At 53.2% G+C, this 21,160-nt stretch overlaps 3 protein-coding genes across 3 annotated transcripts in view; 1 reads left to right on the top strand and 2 right to left on the bottom strand.

Annotated features, from left to right (window-relative positions):
- The window catches only part of LOC146421957 (olfactory receptor 14J1-like), a 145,412-nt gene that overhangs the window by 65,275 nt on the left and 58,977 nt on the right, over positions 1–21,160 (top strand). The gene's annotated exons all lie outside the window — the stretch shown is intronic.
- On the bottom strand, positions 4,761–5,710 carry LOC146421960 (olfactory receptor 14J1-like). Its single transcript, XM_085046948.1, has one exon. The coding sequence runs from the start codon at positions 5,691–5,693 to the stop codon at positions 4,761–4,763; it is 933 nt and encodes a 310-aa protein (XP_084903074.1). The 5' UTR covers positions 5,694–5,710.
- LOC146421959 (serine/threonine-protein kinase pim-1-like) lies at positions 17,486–19,108 on the bottom strand. The gene is made up of 2 exons (XM_085046874.1): positions 18,494–19,108; positions 17,486–17,895 (listed from the first exon to the last, which is right to left on the bottom strand). Exons 1-2 carry the CDS (start codon positions 18,747–18,749, stop codon positions 17,486–17,488), a joined length of 666 nt encoding a protein of 221 aa, XP_084903000.1. The 5' UTR covers positions 18,750–19,108.

Genomic DNA, 21,160 nt, shown 5'->3' with positions numbered 1-21,160 from the left:
CAGCTCAGGCAGCTCCTGCAGCCCCAGGGCCAGCCCTGCTGCCCAGGACAGCAGCAGAGAGTTGGCCCCAGGGCTCCTGAGGCAGCTCCTGGTGCCCCAGGGACACAATCACAGAACCACAGCATTAACCAGGATGGAAAAGACCTTTGAGACCATCAAGTCCAACCTGTGACCTAACACCACCTTGTCACCAGATTGTGGCTATAAGTGCCACATGCAGTCTTTCCTTAAACAGCTCCAGGGACAGTGACTCCACCACCTCCCTTTCCAACTGGGTGTTGGTATTGGGTAGCCCTTTCCAATACCCAATGACCCTTTCTGTGAAGAACTTCTTCCTAATATCCATCCTAGATTTCATATAGCAGAGCTTAAGACATTTGCTTTCAACCTCTCCCATGTTCCCTGGGAACAGAGCCCAATCTCCACCTGGCTGCACCCTCCTCCATGAGGCCTTAGAGTGTCACAGTGGTCTCTATGATTCCATGAGGCTCTGTAGTGTCACAATGGCCCCTTGGTTCCTTGGGCCCTGCAGTGTCACAATGGCCCCTTGGTTCCTTGGGCCCTAAAGTGTCACAATGGCACCTTGGATCCAGGAGGTCTTGCAGGGCAGTAATTGTCTCCTTGGTTCTGTAGTGTCACAATGGACTTCTTGGTTCCATGGAGCACCACAGTGTCACAATGGGTCCTTGGTTCCGTTTTATCCCACAGTGTCACAATGGCCTCTTGCTTCCCTGGGGCCCTGCAGTGTCACAATCATCACAGAATCAACCAGGTTGGAGAAGACCTTGGAGATCATCAAGTCCAACCTTTGACCCAACACCACCTTGTCACCCAGACCATGGCAGCAAGTGCCACATCCAGTCTTTCCTTAAACACCTCCAGGGACACTGACTCCACCACCTCCCTGGGCAGCCCATTGCAATGCCCAATCACTCTTTCTGTGAAGAATTCTTGCCTAATGTCCAGCCTAAATCTTTCCAGGTGCAGCTAAAGTCTGTGTCGACTTGTCCTCTCACTGTTGTCCAGGAGAAGAGCCCAACCCCCACCTGGCTGCAGCCTCCTGTCAGGGAGTTGTAGAGAGTGATGAGGTCTGCCCTGAGCCTCCTCTTCTCCAGGATAAACAACCCCAGCTCCAAACTCAGCCACTCCTCACAGCACTTGTGTTCCAGACCCTTCCCCAGCCTTGTTGCCCTTCTCTGGACACGCTCCAGCCCCTCAATGTCCTTCCTAAACTGGGGGCCCAGAACTGGACACAGCACTCGAGGTGAGGCCTCACCAGTGCCGAGTACAGGGGAAGAATCACTGCCCTGCTCCTGCTGGCCACACCATTCCTGATCCAGGCCAGGTGCCATTGGCCTCCTTGGCCACCTGGGCACACTGCTGGCTCATGTCCAGCCTGCTGTCCATCAGTGCCCCCAGGTCCCTTTCTGCCTGGCCACTGTCCAGCCACTCTGTCCCCAGCCTGTAGCACCGCAGGGGTTGTTGTGGCCAAAGTGCAGGACCTGGCACTTGGTCTGTTTAAACCTGACATTGTTGGATTTGGCCCCTGGATCCAGCCTGTCCAGGTCCCTCTGCAGAGCCCTCCTACCCTCCAGAAGGTCTACATTTGCACCTAGCCAGATGGATGTCAGTGTCTTTTCCTGGGCAAACAGTGAGAGGACAAGAGGGGACAGCCTTAAACTGTGCCAGGGGAGGTTTAGGCTGGACATTAGGAAGAGGTTCTACACAGAAAGAGTGATTGGGCATTGGAATGGGCTGCCCAGGGAGGTGGTGGAGTCACTGTCCCTGGAGGTGTTTAAGACTGAATGTGGCACTTGCTGCCATGGTTTGGCTGACAAGGTGGTGTTGGTTCAAATGTTGGACTTGATGATCTCAAAGGTCTTTTGCAACCTGGATGATTCTGTGATTCTGTGATAATTGTGACATTGCAATGCCCCAGGGAAGCAAGAGGCCACTGTGACACTGTGGGGCCTTGTGGAACTAAGAGGACCAAAGTGACACCGTGTATTGCATGGCATCATAGAGCCAAGGGGCCATTGTGACATTTTGAGTCCTCGTGGAACCACGGAGGCCACTGTGACACTGTGGGGCCTTGCTGAACCAAAGGGCCATTGTGCAACTCTGAGGACTCTTGGAAGCAAGAAGCCACTGTGACACTGTGGGGCTAAATGGAATAAGGAAGACCATTGTGACAGTGTTTGGCCTTGTTTAACGATGGGGCTATTGTGACACTGCAGGGCCTCATGGAACCAAGGGCCAAGCGTACTAAGTGGAGCCTTGTGGAGGCACAGAGAGCACTGTGACACTGCAGGACCTCTCATAACCCAGGGGCGGTTGTTACATTGTGTGGACTCGTGGAATGAAGAATACAATTTTGGCACCATGGCGCCTTGTGGAACCAAGAGGCCATTTGGGCACTGTGGAACCAAGGAGACCATTGCTGACCTGTGAGACCTCATAGAACCAAGGAGGCATTGTGACACTGCAGGGCTTTGGGGAACCAAGGAGCCATCAGAATGCTATGGAGACTCATGGAATCATGGAAACTGTGAAACTCTAGGCCTCGTGGAACTGTGGTGAAACCAACTCAGCTGGGTGAAACCAACTCAGTGGATCTGCTGGAAGGTAGGAGGGCTCTGCAGAGGGACCTGGACAGGTTAGACAAGTCCAACAATGTCAGGTTTAACCAGACCAAGTGCCAGGTCCTGCACTTTGGCCACAACAACCCCTGCGGTGCTACAGGCTGGGGACAGAGTGGCTGGACAGTGGCCAGGCAGAAAGGGACCTGGGGACACTGATGGACAGCAGGCTGGACATGAGCCAGCAGTGTGCCCAGGTGGCCAAGGAGGCCAATGGCACCTGGCCTGGATCAGGAATGGTGTGGCCAGCAGGAGCAGGGCAGTGATTCTTCCCCTGTACTGGGCACTGGTGAGGCCTCACCTCGAGTGTGTGTCCAGTTCTGGGCCCCAGTTTAGGAAGGACATTGAGGGGCTGGAGCATGTCCAGAGAAGGGCAACAAGGCTGGGGAAGGGTCTGGAACACAAGTGCTGTGAGGAGTGGCTGAGTTTGGAGCTGGGGTTGTTTATCCTGGAGAAGAGGAGGCTCAGGGCAGACAAGGTGGTGTTAAGTCACAGGTTGGACTTGATGATCTTAAAGGTCTTTTCCAACCTCATTGATCTTGCAATTCTCTGAAAACACCCTTGAAGCAGTTGCAGGATGAGCCCTGGGCCTCCTCTTCAGAAGGTCCAGCAGCCCATGGCCCTCAGCTTCTCCCCACAGGCCCCAAAGCCCATCCTGTCAGTCCTGCAGAGCCCCTCCAGCTCCTCCTCACTGCCCCACAACAGGGAGCCTCACAGCCACACACAGCAGTCCAGATGTGCCTCCTGGCCTGTGCTGCCTCTGGCAAGGGAACAGCATGAGGCACTGCAGGACCCTGCAGACAATTCATGAAGCACTTGTAGGATGATCCTGCTCACCAAGGGATGTTCCCATGGTGCCAAGTCAGGAACTGAAATGGGGAGTGGGGCCAGAGAGGAAAGGGCAAACAGGGATGGGCTGTTTGCAGGGGAGGGGACAGGGATGGGCAAGAGGAAGAAATGTGGAGCAGGAAAGAGGAAAGAAAACAAGGGTGAAGCAAAGGAAATGCTCAGGGCTGTTTGGGGGTAGCTGCCAGGCAGCCCTGGCTCTGAGCAACAACATCTGCAGTGGGACAGGAAACTCACAGCTCACGGGAACAAACTTTCTGGCTGACTTCAGAGGTCACAACAAAGCTGAGTGGTTTCCCTCCCATCCCCACCCCTTGCTGGCCCCCAGGGCTGATGGTGTTTGTGCTCACTCAGGTTCATCTCCCCACACCAACCCGATGGGGTGCTCACGTCTGCTGTGTGCAATGCAAACAGGGCTCCTGAGCCAGTGCTGCCGTGTCTCTGCCTGGAAGGATCAAGCAGCTCTGGGAGCTGGGGGAGAGGCCAGGGCTGCCAAGGGGGGATGTTGTTGGCAGCTCCATGAGGACGCTCTGGGACGCTGCCCTGGGCGTTCCAGCGCAGTGGGGATGGATCAGCCCCTGCTCTGCTGCTCCTTCCCGGCTCCCCCAGGGACCTTGCAGAGCCCCAGCCATGCTGTTTGCCCCCAGCCTGCCCACGGCCACCCTGCAGCTGCTCACAGGGGTTTTCTCTGCTCAGCATTGGCCTGGGCGTGTTCTGGAGAGAGCCTGGGCAAGGAGCCTCGAGCCCCCAGGCCCTGCCCTGAGGCGTCAGCTGTGCCCCAGCAGTGCCCATGGCCTGTCCCTGCTGCAGCCCCGGCACTGCCACCCCCAGCACTGGCAGTGACCCCGAGAGCACTCAGGCCCTACAGCAACACGAGGGGCAGCAGGGCAGCGGGGCAGTGGCACGGGAGCAGCACTGGCAACACCAAGTGCTGCTGCTCCTTGGCACAGCTGCTGTGCCACCCCTGATCTGCCCCAGCTCTGCACACAGACATTGCTGCTGCAGCTCCAGGGAAGGGAACAAAAGGGGATCTCTGGTGAAAACTTGGCTGGGAGATCCTTTAGTTTGTTTAAAGCCACCACGAGCACAGCTCCTCATTGACAGAGACTGTTGCCACAGCGAAGATGGAGGGAAACAAAATGAGAAAAGGTAGACACAGAGACCTTTGTTTCTGGAAAATCTTAAAAAACACGGGGAAAAAACTCATAACCAAACCAACAAGAACTACCAAAAATGACTTTTATTACAAGTGACTTGCAGAAATTGGCAACCAGTTTAATGTTTCTGAAACGGTTCCATCATCAGTCTCCACACTGCAGCCTTGAGCTCCTGGTTCCTCAGGCTGTAGATGAGAGGGTTCAGTACTGGAGGCACCACTGAGTACAGAACTGACACCACCAGATCCAGGGATGGGGAGGAGATGGAGGAAGGCTTCAGGTTGGCAAACATGCCAGCGCTGAGGAACAGGGAGACCACAGCCAGGTGAGGGAGGCATGTGGAAAAGGCTTTGTGCCGTCCCTGCACAGAGGGGATCCTCAGCACAGCTCTGAAGATTTTCACATAGGAGAAAACTATGAACACAAAACAACCAAATCCTAAACAGGCACTAAAAATAATAAGCAGAAGTTCCCTGAGTCTGGAGTGTGAGCAGGAGAGCTTGAGGATGTGTGGGATTTCACAGAAGAATTGGCCCAGGGCATTGCCATGGCACAGGGGCAGGGAAAATGTATTGGCTGTGTGCAGCAGAGCATTGAGAAAGGCACTGGCCCAGGCAGCTGCTGCCATGTGGGCACAAGCTCTGCTGCCCAGGAGGGTCCCATAGTGCAGGGGTTTGCAGATGGACACATAGCGGTCATAGCTCATGATGGTGAGGAGGGCAAGCTCTGACCCAAGGAAAAAGACAAATAGAAAGACCTGTGCAGCACATCCTGAGTAGGAGATGTCCCTGGTGTCCCAGAGAGAATTGTGCATGGCTTTGGGGACAGTGGTGCAGATTAAGCCCAGGTCAGCCAGGGCCAGGTTGAGCAGGAAGAAGAACATGGGGGTGTGCAGGCGGTGGTTCCAGGCTACGGCGCTGATGATGAGGCTGTTGGCCAGGAGGGCAGCCAGGGAGATGCCCAGGAAGAGGCAGAAGTGCAGGAGCTGCAGCTGCCGTGTGTCTGCGAATGGCAGGAGGAGGAAGTGGCTGATGGAGCTGCTGTTGGACATTTTCTGTCTCTGGGCATGGGGACCTGTTCATGGAGGAGAGAGTGACAAGTCAAGAGAGACTTTCCTGAGCAATGTCCCAGCCCTTTCTCCCAGCCCTGCCCTCCCACTCTGTGTCACCCAATTTCCCTTTTCTCAGAGCTCTTCCTCCAGCCCCATGCCTGCAGCTCTGCTGGGATCTGGCCCTGTTGCTGTGACAAGCAGTGGCTCTGCCCATGGACACCGAGGAGTCAGCTCTGCTCTGCAGCAGTGGTCATGGGAATGGGGGACAGGGACCAGTCCTGGGTTGGACTTCATCAGACCAAACTGCCCCTAGAGCAGAGGAGCTTGGCAGCATCTCCTGTCCCAGGGCTAAGGAACAGTGACAGCCCAAGGCAGTTGGAGAGGATTTCCTGCTGTGCTCAGGGAGAACAGAGAGAACTGTGCAAGGCAAGAGGATTGGCTGTAACTCAGTGAAGGGTGAGGGGAGCTGCTCTGGTGCTCCATCTGTTCCCAGCTGCCCTTTCTGAGATCCAGGGCACTCACTGTGTTCCCCTGAAAATCACCCTGACACAGCTGAGAGCAGAGGGACTCACAGCAGAGCCAAATGGCTCAGCCTTTCTCAGAGTCTCAGCCCCACTGCTGTCCAAGGACACTCCTGTCCCCCAGTGTCCCCTGGAAGGCAGCTCACAGCTTGGATGGACACCCTGAGGACACACCAAGGGTCCTGGCCATGGAACTGCTTGAGGAGAGTCATTTCATTGCCAGCCTGCCAGCCTGCCCTGCCCAGAGCTGCCCAGGGCAGAGGGAGCTGGGACACCTCATTGCTGTGCTCACCCTGCACAGGAGGAGCCCCAAGGGCTGCGCCTGACCCTGCAGCTGCAACTGCCATTGCCAGAGAGCCTGTCAGCAATGCCAGGAGCAGCTGAGCAAGGCAAGGAGAGAGACAGCCCAGCCCTGAGGAAAAGCCTTTCCCTGCCCAGCCCTGCACAGCCCCTCGCAGGCAGCAGCAGTGCAGGACAGTCGCCCTCAGGCCCTGGTCAGCAGGGAATGGGCAATGGCAGGAGAGATGCCCTTCATCTCTGGTGCTGCTCTGCCGGCCCAGGAGGGGACTGAGGGCCCCGAGCCCCCGGGCTGAGGGCTGTGCTGGCTGCCAGGGGACACAAGAGCTCTGCTGCTCAGGGCAGCTGGCAGATCTCCTGCCCTGCCAAAGAGCCCTCAGGGCTGCAGGAGCTGCTCTGCAGGACAGCCCTGGGCACCCCTGGCTGCACCCCCACCTGCACAGCCTGCAGCCATGCCTGGCAGCAGGAGCTGTCCTGCCCTGTCCCTCTGACGGTGCCCAGGGCAGCCCTGCTCTGCAGCACATCCTCCCCCAAACCAGAAACACCAGCAGAGCCATCCTTACAGTCATATCAGTGCTGTCATGTGTCAGCTTTAGAAGATCCCTGCAGCCAGAGACTTACTGTGTCAGAGGTTGTGAGGATTTCTCCATGAATAAGCTCAGAATTGTCCTTCCAGTTGCTTTAAGCCTCTGTCTGCTTCACTCCTCTCAGGTACCTGCAGGCAGCACCCTCAGCCCTGCTGGGCTGGGAGAGAAACTGCTCCTCAGGAGAAATGTCTTTTTGAAGCTCTTCTTGGTTGTCAGGAGCTCCCTCTGTGCCAGGAGCCCAGCCCAGCTCAGCAGCACAGCAACAGCACAAGGACTGTAATGAGCCTCTTGGGGATTTGGTGTTGCTCAGACCCTGGACATTAGTCCCTGGGAGGGACTTACAGAAACCTCTCCCAAATTCAGTTAGAATGAAATGTGAATGTTTCTTGAAGTTTTAATGGGTCCCAGTGAGGGACATGACTGAGAAAGTGTCCCCAGATTCCAGTTAGAGGAAGAAATTGGAGGCAGTGATGACAGGGTGGGACAAACAGAAGCCAATTCTTGGTGCCCTCGGGCACAGCAGCTTCTGTACCACCAAGAGCCGTGAGGAGGCACCTTGTCCTGAGGCACTGGGGCTCCTGGCACAGCCCCAGCAAGGCTGGGCACTGTCACCCCCTTGTCCTTCCTTTAGTAGCCCCCACCCCCCATATCCCAGTGGCCTCAGGGATCTGCTGGAAGGAGTCCCTGGGGAGCCTTGGTCAGGAATGGCCCTGGGGGCTCCTTCATGCTCCCAGGGACTGCAGGTTTGTCAAAGGACTTTGGGTTTTGCTTTTGCCTTGGACTCTCTGAGAGCTTTGTGCAATCATGGCCTCCAATTATCTGCTGTAACGAGTCCCTTGAGATTCTCTGTCAGTAACAACACTCAGTGGGGCTCATTAATGCTTCAAGGTACTCAGGGTTTGTTAAAGTCCTTCTTTTTGACACTGAGTCTCTGAGAGGTTTGTGCAATCCTGGCCTCCAATTATCTGCTTTAATTAGTCCCTTGAGAGCCCTTGTTAGTAATGACACTCAGTGGGGCTCATTAATGCTTTGAGATACTCAAGGATTTTTAAGGTACTTTGGATTTTTCTTTCTACACTGAGTCTCTTGGAGGTTTTTGTGCAATCATGGCCTCCAGTTCTCTCCTCCAAGGAGTCCAGGAGGATCCTGTGTTGGTTATGGACCTCAGTGGGAACCATTAATGCTTGGAGACACTTTGGGTTTTTCTTCTGACTTTGACTCCTGGAAAGGTTTGTGCAATCTCCTCTCAGGTTTGCCCTGAGGTTCAAGGGCTCAGCACCAAATGCACCACAGGGCTCATTAGGATCAAGCAAGTCCTGACAAACCATGGCTCTGCCTTGATTTCCCTCTGGTCTGGTGCAGTTCATTAGGAAGGTTTCCTAAAATAGTTATGGAAAAAATATGAACTCCTGTTTTAAAGGGTGTATTTTATTACTCTGCTCTTTAAAGAAGAGGTGATTGCAGCATTCTGTGATTGATATTGATCCAGGGTCTCTCCTCAGGAGGTCTGGTCTGGTCAGAGAAGCTGTGCCTTGAGGTCTGACCCAGTGTGAACAACCTTGCTCCACATTCCCCAACCCCATCCTGTCTCTCCTAACTCACCTGGCAGCTTCTTTGCTTGGAGAACTGGCTGCACTCAAGCAAAAAGGATTTCCCTCCCTTTTTTTTTTAAAGCAATCTAAAACTCCTAAGTTTCCCCACTGAAAACAGACACCCTCCTCAAGTGTGTGCCAAGCCCAAGCTGCCACCAAGGAGGTTCCCCTTCCCCAAGCCAGGCAGAACTCTGCAAGGAATGTTTTGGACACACAGGAAGTTCTACAATAAACACAAATCAAGAGTTGGCTGAAGGCACAATTAGACCAACTGCTGAAGGACAGACAAGCTTTGAACTCCTTGCAGCTCAAAGCACCAAGGGGTTGTTGGGAGGTGTGTGAGTGAGCCAAGAGTGAGGGAAGGGAAATGCAGAGAGCCCTGGAAGTGCTGCTGTGCAGCCAGGCTGCTGGGAAGGGCACTGCAGCCCTGCCCTGGGCCAGGCTGAGGGTGGATTCTCATCCCAACCTGCACTGGGCATTGCAAGGGGCTGTTGCCATGGTCACTTCACTGAGCCCACGGCAGCAGCCCATTGCTCAGGGCTGGTGTCACTGCCCAGAGGCACAGGGGATCCATGGCTGGGGTTTGTGCCATGGCCACCTGCCCTGTGCCGCGCTGGCTGGGCAGGCGCCGCGGAACCAGCAGCAAAGCCCAGTGCCAGGGCCAAAGGCCAGGTCAGCCTGACAGAAAGGGTCAGTGCTGGGGACTGTTTCCATGGCAACCAGCACTGGGATGTGACACCTGGGTCACCTGGCATGGCAGTTGCCATGGAAACCCCTTGGAGGGACTGATGGCAGGGACACTTGCACTGAGACACTGCTGGGCTCGGGTGCCATGGCAACCACCATAGGGCATCATTGGTACAGAGGTTGCCATGGCAAAGAGCACAAAGCCCTGTTCTACTCTCCAATGCCAGGACAACCTGCAGGAGACACTTTGCTGAGGTTGGGTTCATGGGACCTGCTGTGATGGGGATTGTCACTGTCACCTGCACTCAGGGCCGGGCTGGGCTGTGTTGCCATGGACATGAGCACTGAGCCATGTGCCAGAGCTGGCTGCCATGGCAACCATCCCAATGTCCCCTGGCCAGGGTTGGGGCATGGAAAGGAACCCCTGGAGCTGTGGTGATGCTGGATGGCCATGGGGTGCTGGTTTGGGTGAGGCAGAGGGAATTTCCTTCCCAGGGCTCTCTCTGGGGCTGTTTGGGGCTGTGCTGAGCACAGGGTTGATCACACAGAGATGGTTTTGTTCTTGCTGAGCTTGCACAGAGCCAAGCCTTTCCTGCCCCTCGTCTGGCCATGCTGGGGAGGGGCTGGGGGTCCATGGGGGTTGGGAGGAGACACAGGCAGGACAGGTGACCCCAACTGACCCCAGGGATATCCCAGACCATAGGACATCACACTCAGTGTATAAAGTGGGGGAACAAGGAGGAAGGGGGAGCATTTGGAGTGATGGTTTTTGTCTTCCCAGGTACCACTGAGGCAGGAGGCTGTTTTGCCAGGGGGCAAGGTCAGGACCAAAGACACAGACACCAACTGAAGGAACAGTGTAATTTATATAATTGCAAAACTGCAGAGAATGACAAAAGGATAAGTTCAGCAATGTACAAAATAATTTGCAAAGAATTACAACAGGAGAAGCTCAGCAATGCACCCAATCAGCAAAGATTGCCTGCAGTGATGAAGAAAGATCCATCACGAGTTACCCTCAGACTTTGCCATCACCCAGATCCCCTCATCAGCTGGGGAAGCTGTCACAGCCAAGGACTGCAGAGCCACTCCCAACAACTGGCAATTCCTGCAGGTGCATCCACCCACAGGTGAGGCTTCCAGCCTGGCTGGGAGAGGGCCCAGCTGTGACAGTGCTGAATAAACACACTGACAGCACTGCTAGTGCAGGAACATCTGGTTTCATCCTCCTCTTGGCTTCTCCCAAAGTCTGGCCAGGGCTCAAGGAGGAACCAAGGGAGTTGACTTTGATCTACACCCTCAAACAAGACCAGCTGGGGCCTTGTCTAGTTTCTAAATACAGAAAGTTAAATACATGTTTCACCAATGAACAGATACATAGATTGTATTGCTAATAATACTTTGTTGATGAGCAGATACAATTATAACAGTTGGAAGATCTATCTAGGTGTAACCTTTGGCTCAGGGCCTGTTGTTAAAGCCTTAGTACTTCAATTGGTCCTTTGACCGACAGACGAGTTACAATCTTCATAACAATTCTGTTGATAATAAAACCTTCATAACAACTCTTTCAATAATAGAACATTAAATTGACTTTTTAGGCATAAAGGCATCACCTCTTGTCCTTCAAGTAAGTGCTCTTCAAGTTCATTACTCAGAGCTGGTATTTCCATTCCTTCTAAAACATGCCTGATTAGTTGCTATTCTCTGTGTTATCAAATCTCCCTTTTTTCTTGAGGCTATGTTTCTTTTACACAAGTCTAAAGTCTCCATTTTGCAGCACAAAGTGTTACAACAACTCTAACATGAAATCAAAATACACCAAGTGCACACACTGCAGTGATTACAGTGACTGACATGAATGCATTTTGCAGCAGCCTCCAATTTGGCAGACATGAAACCAATCCCAGCAAGAACAATTTTCTTCTTTCTGCCACTCTTCTACTGATCTTTCTATCGAGGTGATTCCTGACTGTTGGATTTCAAACCCATCAGTGATACAAGTGCAACACTCCTGTCCTAAAATAGCAAAGGTTCCTCCCTGGCCAGCAAGCAGACAATCCAAGGACATGTAGAGCTAACATTCATGTTTGTTGGAGCTCTCAGGATGTGCTATTCGATATTTTAATAACACTATTTGCTACTTCTAAATGGTGGCACTGTGGCTGAGAGTGGTGTAACACTGACCCCAAGCAGCTCCAGCACCCCAAGTACTGTTTACATTTTGAGTAATGCTAAACCATAGAAATCCTTTCACATTTTGGCCTCTAACTGTGACAGAGTTCAGTTTCTCCTGAAGGGAAATCTTGTTGAATCCTGTAAAACTGATCATTGTATTCTTTTGTTCCAAGCACAGTTTTCTTTAACTGTCCCTTCACTGACTCCATTACAAGTCAGAGCCCATTGACAGAGTTCTGCCACCCCACAGGATGGGCCCTGCAAGGGAATCCCATTCCTCCCAACATTGGTTGGGAACATATCCAGCAATTAGTTACATGGAGTATTTTGGCTACTTTGATCTTTACGTTTTCATACAAATTTTCATGACTAATCCCTTGGTGAAACTCTAGAGGTGTTTCTGGCAAACAAAGATTCTGGTGGATAACAAAAATACAACTTACAGACCTAAGTGGTACTTTAGTGACAAGGTTATTCAATCTTTTTCCTCAGTCTCTATTGGGTTAAGAACAATAATTCCATTGTCCATGGAGCTGGTGCCTTTTTAATTCCACAATAATGCCCCAAGGTCCTTTGCTGTTCAGCTTCACCGCAGTGTCTGTGGGTAACAAGGCTTGGTGGGTCCTTTCCCCTTCGGCTGGAGAGCTGCCAGGTCCCAGTCCTTGAGGTGCTCCAGGCTCCTGGCTGAATTCCTGTGGAAGTCACTCAGTGTCACATCAGTCCTCACATGGAGCCCTGTGCATCAGAGCATTTTCCAAAGGGAACGTTGGGGCAAACAGGGAGATTTGGTCTGGCAGGATCTGTAAAACAATATTCTATAATATCTGCTTGTTCTCCCATAGAACACTTGGCTGCAGGGACAGATTCCCATTGTTCCTGCCCAGGTTTCAGGATTAAAAGTGGTGTCTTTCCCCAGAGCTGTTCCTTCAGCTGGCTCAGGAGGGCCATTTGGCCTCTGGACTCACACTGTGGCTCCGTTATTAGGACTGCTGGATCCAAACCCTTGATCTCCACAAACAGTGGTGATTTGAGGTGGATCTCCTTTTTTCACAACTGTTTTTAAAACTGCAATATCAATAATTGTCCTACCCTGTCATGAGGTTGCATAATCAAATCTTGCTCACTATTGTTTAAAAGAATTTAATTTCTCCTTGATAATCTGCATCAATTCCTCCTCCCATGACATCAACACTTTGCAAGGCCAAGCTTTAGTGAGCAGTTATCAAACCAAAGTGTTCTGGAGGAATCTGAATTCCTGTTCTGGTATTGATAACTCTCATTTGCTTCTGATTTATCCTCACTAATTCTAATGCATAAAGGTTCAGCCCTGCAGCTTCTGGGGTGGACCTGTAAGGGGGTCTCCATCAGGACAGGTTCCTATCTCCTCATTTTTTCATCTGCTCTTTTAACAACCCCTCCATCAATTCCACCAATCCTGCAGCTTGTGCATAGTGTGGTATATGAGAAACCCAGCAGCCTTAATCACTTCATTTCTCACAGTAACAGACAAAGCATTCCACATCAGAGTATCAGCAAACCCTATAAAAGAGCCAATTTCATCCCATCCTTCTTTATTCCTTATACACAATCTCACCAAATTTCCCACTCACATTTGAGTCCTGGCCAAATACTTTTTGTAGGGTATTTAGTGTTACATCCCTGAGCAGCCAAATGTAAAAAATAAGTATTGTCAGCATTATTTCACATTAGTATTTGGTTTATATATATACACATATATATTTTGATTATATTTTCACATATAATTTTTATTTTATATAAATCTATTTATTATATTATTATATTATTTCACTTGCACAAAGAAATCTGAGTTCAAGATTAAAAACGTCTGTTACTCCATGTGGGAACATTCCAAAAACAATTGTTCCTTCTGTTGGTGCTTTTTCCAATATATTGTTAACAAAATTTATCCTCATCATCCCAAACCCACAAGTTCTTTTCCTTTTTCCATATGCAATTTTGGATGCATTTTAATAAATCTAGCAGATCAGCTTCTTTTAACCAACTTCCCCATTGCTCACACACTGCTCTGATCTCAGCCCCCTGCAGAGCCAGCGAACTATAGGGAAGGTCTTCCCAACCAGGAATTTTGGATGGGACTGATTCCTTACATTTACATTTAAAAAGTGACATTTTGCTGTGATCTGGCCAGACTACACCAATTTTGTTTTGCCAGTGGGCAGGGCCAGCACCAAAGACACAGACACCAATTGAAGGAATCTGTGCAATTTGCTATAGTTCAAAGCAGCAAAGAATCACAACAGAAGCTCAGCAATGCACCCAATCAGCACTACCAAAGATTGCCTGCAGTGATGAACAAAGATCCATCACCAGTTACCCTCAGACTTTACCATCACCCAGATCCCCTCATCAGCTGGGGAAGCTGTCACAGCCAAGGACTGCAGAGCCACTGCCAACAACTGGCAATTCCTGCAGGTGCATCCACCCACAGGTGAGGCTTCCAGCCTGGCTGGGAGAGGGCCCAGCTGTGACAGTGCTGAATAAACACACTGACAGCACTGCTAGTGCAGGAACATCTGGTTTCATCCTCCTCTTGGCTTCTCTCAAAGCCTGGCCAGGGCTCAAGGAGGAACCAAGGGAGTTGACTTTGATCCTACAACCCCAAACAAGGCCAGATGTTGGATTTCATTGCTTTGTCCAGCTGACAACTAGAGAAAGGCAAATACATGTTTCACTAATGAGTGAATACATCTATCACAATGCTAATGATCATGCATATTTCGTTAATGAGCAGATACAAAGATAATATTTGGTTAGCAGGTTCATCAAGAGGTCACCTTTGGCTCAGGGCCTGTTGTTCAGGCCTCAGTCAGGCCTCTTGGTCAGGCCTTGCCACTGCAGGGATGTGGTTTAGTGCTGAGCTTGACAGTGCTGGGTAAACAGCTGGATTGATGAGATCAGAGATCTTTTCCAACAGAAAGGATTCTGTAATTCCAGGATTCTATCTGCTGCATTCAGCTAGGTCCACATTAGTAACATCACTTTGCTCAAAAAGTCCCCTCTTGGTCAGCTCTTGAGGCCTAAGGCTTCAGCTCCTTTAGCTCCTGGTGCTAAGCTGCTCATGCTGAACAAGATAACTCAGAGAGAAGAGCAGAGCTCATCCAGTTCATTCTGGGACACTGAGAGGGGAGGGTGTGAAAACAGCATTGTTTGGTGTCACTTCCTCTCTGCCCTTCACACCTTTCAGTGCTTTGAAACAGCCAAGAGCTTTCTTCAAGAGTGCAAGGAAGCAGCTGTTCCTTCTGCCAGGTCTGGCTCTCTCCAGTCTCTGCACTTGACTGCTTTTGTCCCTCTTGCTGTGCCCTCTGTTCCCCCTGGGCTCGCTGGCTGCTGCCCAGGACTGTGGAACTGGCCCAGATCAAGTGGTTGAGAGCCTCATTTCTCTGCCCTTAGAGCTGTCTGGGCACAGCAGCCTTTTCCATCTGCAAGCTCCATATGGACAGGGAGTGCCCAGCTCCGTTCCTTGCACAACCTCCAGGAGCCCAGGGCTGCCATCTCAAGTCCCTGCTGGCACTGAGGGCTCCCAGGTGCCTCAGGCTGCTGTGACACCACTGCAAACAGGAGGGAGGAGTGGCAGGGGCTGTGCTCAAAGTCAGCTCCATTTGCTGCTGCTGCTGCTGCTGTGGGGTCATTTGTCCAGCCCTGCCCAGACTCAGGGATCAGCTCCAGGCCCTGCTGCTGCTCCCTTGGGATCAGCCACAATGTGGTTGTTGCTCTCAGTGCCAGCAGGAGCAGTGGCTGAAGCAGCAGGTGCTGACAGTGCCCCAAGCCCCGGGGCCAGAGGGGTCCCTTGGCTGTGGGGCTGGGAGGGAGCTGCCCCTTGTTCTCACTGTGCCTCACGCAAAGCTGAGCCCCTCACAAGTGGGGAGCACAGCAAACAGGGAGCCTGCCAGTCTCTTCCAGCTGTGTCTGCTCAGAGTTTGGCCCTTGGAGCTTCAGGTGGACAAAGGCAGCTGCTTTTGGTCCCTCTGGGTGTCCCTGTGTTCAGCAGTGCTGCTCCATCAGTCTGTGCACAGCAACGGGGAAAAGCCTCAGCGCTGCAGGGGCCAGGAGCTGCCAGGCTCTGCAGGAAGGGAGCTCCTCCACATGGGAATGAAGGGAAAAGGACATTCCTCTTTCAGGACATGTTTTCTGATTTAGAAAAGAAAAATTAAAAAAAAAACAAAGGGAAAAAGAAATCAGAAAAAAATCGAAATATTAGAAGAAATTCCAAATGTGCAATGAAAAATTTTCTGTAAACTTCAATTAAGAGGTAACTGATCTTTTGAGTGTGAGAACTCAGTTATTTACTTTGAAAATGTTCTGATGGCATGGATCCATCTTACTCAGCAGCCTGTTTTTAAATATTATGGGGTTTGCTTCCAACATTGTTATTTTCAATTGTGAAGTATTAGGAAATTGATTGTGCCCTGCCAGCTCTGAGCAGGACTGGGAATCTAAACTCTGTCAAACCTCAACTCCTTTAGAAGATGCCCTTCCTTCTCACCCTGTGAATGAGCTGTACATTCTCTCTGAAACTATCAGTGGCTCCTTAAAGACAGAAAGTCCCACTTACGGCTTTTTGCTCTGGTTTGGAAGTGGAGAAGGGCAATTCTTCAGCCATCAACTCCAGACTGCACTGCCTTAGGAACAAGGCCCACTCACCAGGTTTGGCTCACTCCTAGAGGAGGAAGAAAGTGCAATTGCACAGTTCCAGCCCAACAGGAATGAAGAGTGGGACAGACAAAACATCCTGTGGACATAGAGGCATTCAGCTGGGACTGTGGAGTGTTTGGGCTCTTGCCAATTGGATGTGTCTCCCTCACTGCAATCTCTGGGCCTGCAGGAGAGTCTCACTCACCTGCACAAGCACAAAGCTCAGTCGCTGTGCTCAGAACAGGCTCGTCTGATGCAGAGCTGTCAGAGCAATGGGAGGGCAGAGCAGGCCCAGCCGTGCCCAGGGCTGAGCCCCAGCAGAGCCCAGAGCAGCCTCAGCATCCACAGAGCCCTGCTGGAAGGAGAGAAACCAGAAATCACCCATCAGCTGAAGGCTCCTGTCCCCTTGTCCCAACTGCCCACAGTGCCCAGGCCATGCTGGCTGTGCTCAGAGCTGTGCCCAAACCTCCCCATCATTGCTGCCTTTGGGAGGAGAGCAGGAGGGCAGGACATGTGCCCAGCCTCCAGCCAGCCATGGCAGATCCTCCCCCTCAGCAGCTGCCCAGAGCCAAAGAGCAGCTTGGCAGCCAACTGAAGAGTTCCTTGCATCCACCCCAGCTAAGGGGGAACCTCTGGTGCCCAGCCAGGCTGTGCAATGCCCAGATCTGGGAGCATCCCCTGGCTGTGCACTCACCTGCACACTGGGTGTGGAGTGTGTCTTTGCAGAAGGTGCCAGAATCAAAGTCAATCTTCTTCAGCTGCAGATGGCTGGGTCGTGGAAGAGGTGCTCATCCTTGAGGGTGTCCCTGGTGTCTCCAGCAGCAGCCCCACCTGGTCCAGCTTCTCCAGGGGCTCCTGCTCCTTCCCTGGGGGCAGAGCAGGCTGTCAGGGTTCTGCCCAGGGCCCCAGCCAACAATGAACCAGGACAAGCAAAACTGGCTTGGATGGTGGCCACCAGTGCTTGCCAGAGCAGCTCAGCTCCAGCACAAGAGCTGTGTGTTCCCATCTGATGATCCCTGCTCTGGGCTACAGGCAGCACAAAACAGTTTGGTTTTCTTTGCTTCTTGTTGCCAAGAGATGTGTGCAGCTGTTACCTACCAGGCCCAAACGGTGCCTGTGGATCTCTCCCATCTTCTAGGGCAGAGCCCTGCAGCCAAGGCTCATAGAAGAGATCTTCCAGTGATGGCCTGTCCAAGGAGTGCATGGATAAACACCCCTTGATAAGATCTTTGCACTCTGGGGAGAGAAACCAGAAACTACCAGTCACTTGGAGAAGGATGCTGTTCACTTTGCCTCCCTGTTCCCATGCCCTGCCTATGCTGGATGTGCTCAGAGTTGTGTTTAAAATTTTCAGTCAATTCCCTGTTTTGGAGGAGAGCAAGAGAGACATGTGCCACCTCCTCAGCAGCTGCCAGAGCAGGATGCTCATGAGCCTGCTGCTGTCTCCCAACACTGATATTCCCCCTGTGCCGCAGAGATGAGGATTTACCTTGAGAAAGGTGTTGTGGGAACAAGAGCTTGCCCCAGATGATCTTCCGGCCCTTCTTGAATGGGTGCTTCCCGCAGACCATCTGGTACAGCAGGATACCCAGGGACCAGATCGTTGCTGCCTCGCCATGGTAACATCTGAGCTGGGTCCATTCTGGTGGGCTGTAGGACAGTGTTCCTGTGGAATACAGATGGAGCTCATCAGGGGATGCTGCTGCTCCCAGAGCCTCACCCCAGCATCCCTGGGCATGCAGGGGCTGCACCAGTGGCACATGGGGTGATCTTCTGCCCTCTCGCCAGCACCTGTGACTTGTGTACAAACTTGGGGTTCTAAAAGAAGCCACTGGTGCTGGAAGAGTGCAGCAGAAGCCCTGGGAAGGCCCAACCATGACATGCCAATGAAAAACCCACCCAGTGGTGGGGAAAAACCACTCTCCTTCCTGCCAGCATTGCCCCCAAAAACATTAATAAGCCAAAACAAACAAGGGGAGCAGAGCAGTCCAAGCCCTTCCTCACCTGCACACCAAACCAGCCAGGGCACAGGGTCTGACCCACTTCTCTGCTACCCCATGGGTGTTTTTGTCAGGCTGGCTGCCCCAACCCCAGCCCAGGGCAGAGTGGGTGCTGAAGGCTGTCAGCAGGGCCAAGAGCTGGTCCCCCCACCCAAAACTTGGCTGAAGAAGCAATCCCATGACCTGCAGCAAATGGGGGAATCCCTGGTGCTACACCCAGGCTGGGCCATGAGGTGCCCAGGAGCATCCCCTGGGAGGGCTCACCTGCAAATTTGGTGTACACTGTGTCCTGGAGGAAGGTGCCACAGCCAAAGTCGATCAGTTTGACCTGTCCGGTGCACAGGTCCAGGAGGATGTTGCCAGGTTTGATGTCTCTGTGCAGCACCCCGCAGCTGGTGCAGTGCCGCACGGCCTGCAGCACCTGGCAGAACAGCCCCCGAGCCTCCTCCTCCGGCAGGAACCCCCGAGCCAGGATGAAATCACACAGGTCCTGGCACTGCTCCGGACGCTCCATCACCATCAAGAAGCTGGTGGGGAGCTCGAACCATTCCAGGAGCTGAATGACACCTTGGAACCCAGTGGACACCTTGTCCAGCAGCACGATCTCCAGGGGCGCACGGGTGCCATCGGGCTGAGGGAGGACCAAGCTGCTGTCAGTGGGGCTGAGGCTGTGCCAGGGCTCTGGGATCCCTCACCCAGCCCGGGATGCTCGGCGCCCCCCGCTCACCCCTCGCCCGCTCTCCCTCCGGGGCTCCCGGCGGCTCCCACCCTGCCGGGCCCCGGCTCCTCGCCGCCCGGCTCGCCCCGGCTTCTGCCGCTGGCCCCAATGGCTCACTCACCAGCTCGCCCCAATGCCGGATGCGATCCCTCTGCACGCATTTGATGGCGACCTGAGAGCAAGGGGCAGCAGCGGGCTGAGCTCGCCGCCCGCCCCGCCGCGCCCCGTCCTTCTCCTCCTCCTCCTCCTCCTCCTCCTCCGCCCGCCGCCAGCCCCGCCACTCACCGGGGCACCGTCCGCCAGCCGCGTCGCCGAGAAGACGCTGCCGAAGCCGCCTGTGCCCAGCAGCGAACCCAGGCGGTAGCGATCCTGCAGGGCCTCCTGCGCCTTCCCTGCGGGCGACACGCGGCCGTCAGCGCTCGGCCCGGGGCCAGACACGGCCCCCGACCGCCCCCCGAGCTCCCCGGGCTGGGCATTCCCACCCGCCCCGGGCACCGGCGGCTCGGGGCCGGCGGCCGCGCTGCCCAGCGGCGGAGCTCGGCCCGGGGAAGCCGCAGCGGAGGCGGCGGGAGCGAACGAGCCGCGTGTGTCCTCCGCGGGCCCCGGGAGGAGCTGGTAACGGGGTCGGGCTCGGGGCTGGACCCTGCGTCGGGGCTGGGGCCGGGCTCGGGACAGGCGGAGCCAAAGGGTGACGATGCCGCCCCAGCCCCAGCCACTGATGCCCGCCCAGCAGCGCCACTGCCACGATGGCGAGAAGCGGGCGAAGGCGAGAGCGCGGCGGGACGCCCAGGGGCGGGGAGGGGGCAGCCCCGCCCGGGGCCGGGGGCGCGTTTGGGGCATGGCCCGGGCTGGCAGGGGAGAGGGAGAGAGAGAAAGGAGGTGACACCGGGAGAGGAGGGTAGGACCGGGAAAGGGAGACGGGGAGAGGATGCGGGACAGCGGGAGAGGGAGAGAAGAAGCAGGAGAAAGATCCGAAGATGTTTGTAGTGTCGCTGTGTTCGCTTCCGCTGCTGCTGCCGCTGCTACCGCTGCTGCAACTGAAGCTCCAGGGCCGTTTGTCCGAGTGGCCGTTTGTCCGAGTGGCCGTTTGTCCGTTCCCCGCTCCCCCCGCGCGCCCCACGGCCGAGCCCCGCATGCCCCATGGGCATCACCTGAGTTTGTCCAAACACGGGAACTTTGCCCTGTTCAGCCCAGATCCAGAGGCTTCACTGCTGCACAATGGCAGAGCAATCCCCTCGGTTGCTGCTGTGCATTGTCCCTGCTGAGGGTCAAACACTAGCAGAGCATATTCCCTGTCTGTAGAATTCAGACCCGACCCAAGCACTGCACTTATGTCTCCAGCATAGCTCTCCAGGCAAAACAGGGAAAGGCAAACTGGATGCAGCTTATGGTATTTTAGAGTGTATAAAACTCACTAAGTCACAGATCTTCGAGGTGAGATCCATTTGGAATTACTGGGATGGACAAGTAGTGCAACATGGAAAAGGGAAGCACAGAAATAAATAGAGGAAAACACCTTGAATTGTTTCTTTCCATTTTCATTTCACTTCTGGAAAGCTGTTTCAGTTTTCCAAGAATCTCCTCCACACTCCTGTTTCCTCTTGTCAAGAACCTTTTGAGCTTCTGTCACAAGATGTGCCACCAATTGCAGCTTCTCTTGGCTTTCCGCACTGTGTGTGCAGCATGACTTTTGCAGCAAAGCAGGACAAATGTTTGGAGAACTTTACAATTTGTCCTTTCTATTGCTTCTGGGCTGGGGAGTTGTGCCATTGGTAAGGTTTTCACTGTTACTGTTCTAACCTAAGAAAACATGAATTGATACCAGAAATTGTTAGGGAATTCAACCCTGACTGAATTCAGAGGAAGAATCTCCAGAGCCTGCAGCCAGAATGGAGGATTGTGTGAGAATCATTCCAACATCTCCATGGCCATCTTGAAAGTGATCTGGAACATGAAAATGGGCTGACAGAGATAGTTTGTTTCTGTGTTCAATTGAGATGATTCTACATCTCTTGTGCTGATATAAATCAAGAGCACAAGCAATTCCTGATAAGCACCAGAACAAGCTGGACCTCTCAGAGCAGACAGAGATCTGAAAGAACCTGAAAAGGAGAAATGCAGGGAATGCCTTGGTGAACTTTGTCTGTAAGAAGGGTAATTTTTCCTAATGATTTCTAATCCATTCCCTCTGCTTTTGTCCTTCTTAACAAGGC

This window comes from Lichenostomus cassidix, unplaced genomic scaffold, assembly GCF_008360975.1.
Source record: "Lichenostomus cassidix isolate B80296 unplaced genomic scaffold, HeHo_3.0 HiC_scaffold_46, whole genome shotgun sequence".
Lineage (NCBI taxonomy): Eukaryota > Metazoa > Chordata > Aves > Passeriformes > Meliphagidae > Lichenostomus > Lichenostomus cassidix.
The sequence above is the reverse complement of the archived record's forward strand: the minus strand, read 5'-3'. Positions and strand labels throughout refer to the sequence as shown.

Bases quoted from the DNA above. Each gene is read 5' to 3' on its own strand.
- LOC146421960 (XM_085046948.1), bottom strand. From the start codon at position 5,693: ATGTCCAACAGCAGCTCCATCAGCCACTTCCTCCTCCTGCCATTCGCA.
- LOC146421959 (XM_085046874.1), bottom strand. From the start codon at position 18,749: ATGGTGATGGAGCGTCCGGAGCAGTGCCAGGACCTGTGTGATTTCATC. The intron at 17,896-18,493 runs GTGAGCCCTCCC...TGTATTCCACAG, and splicing joins AGTGTACACCAAATTTGCAG to GAACACTGTCCTACAGCCCA.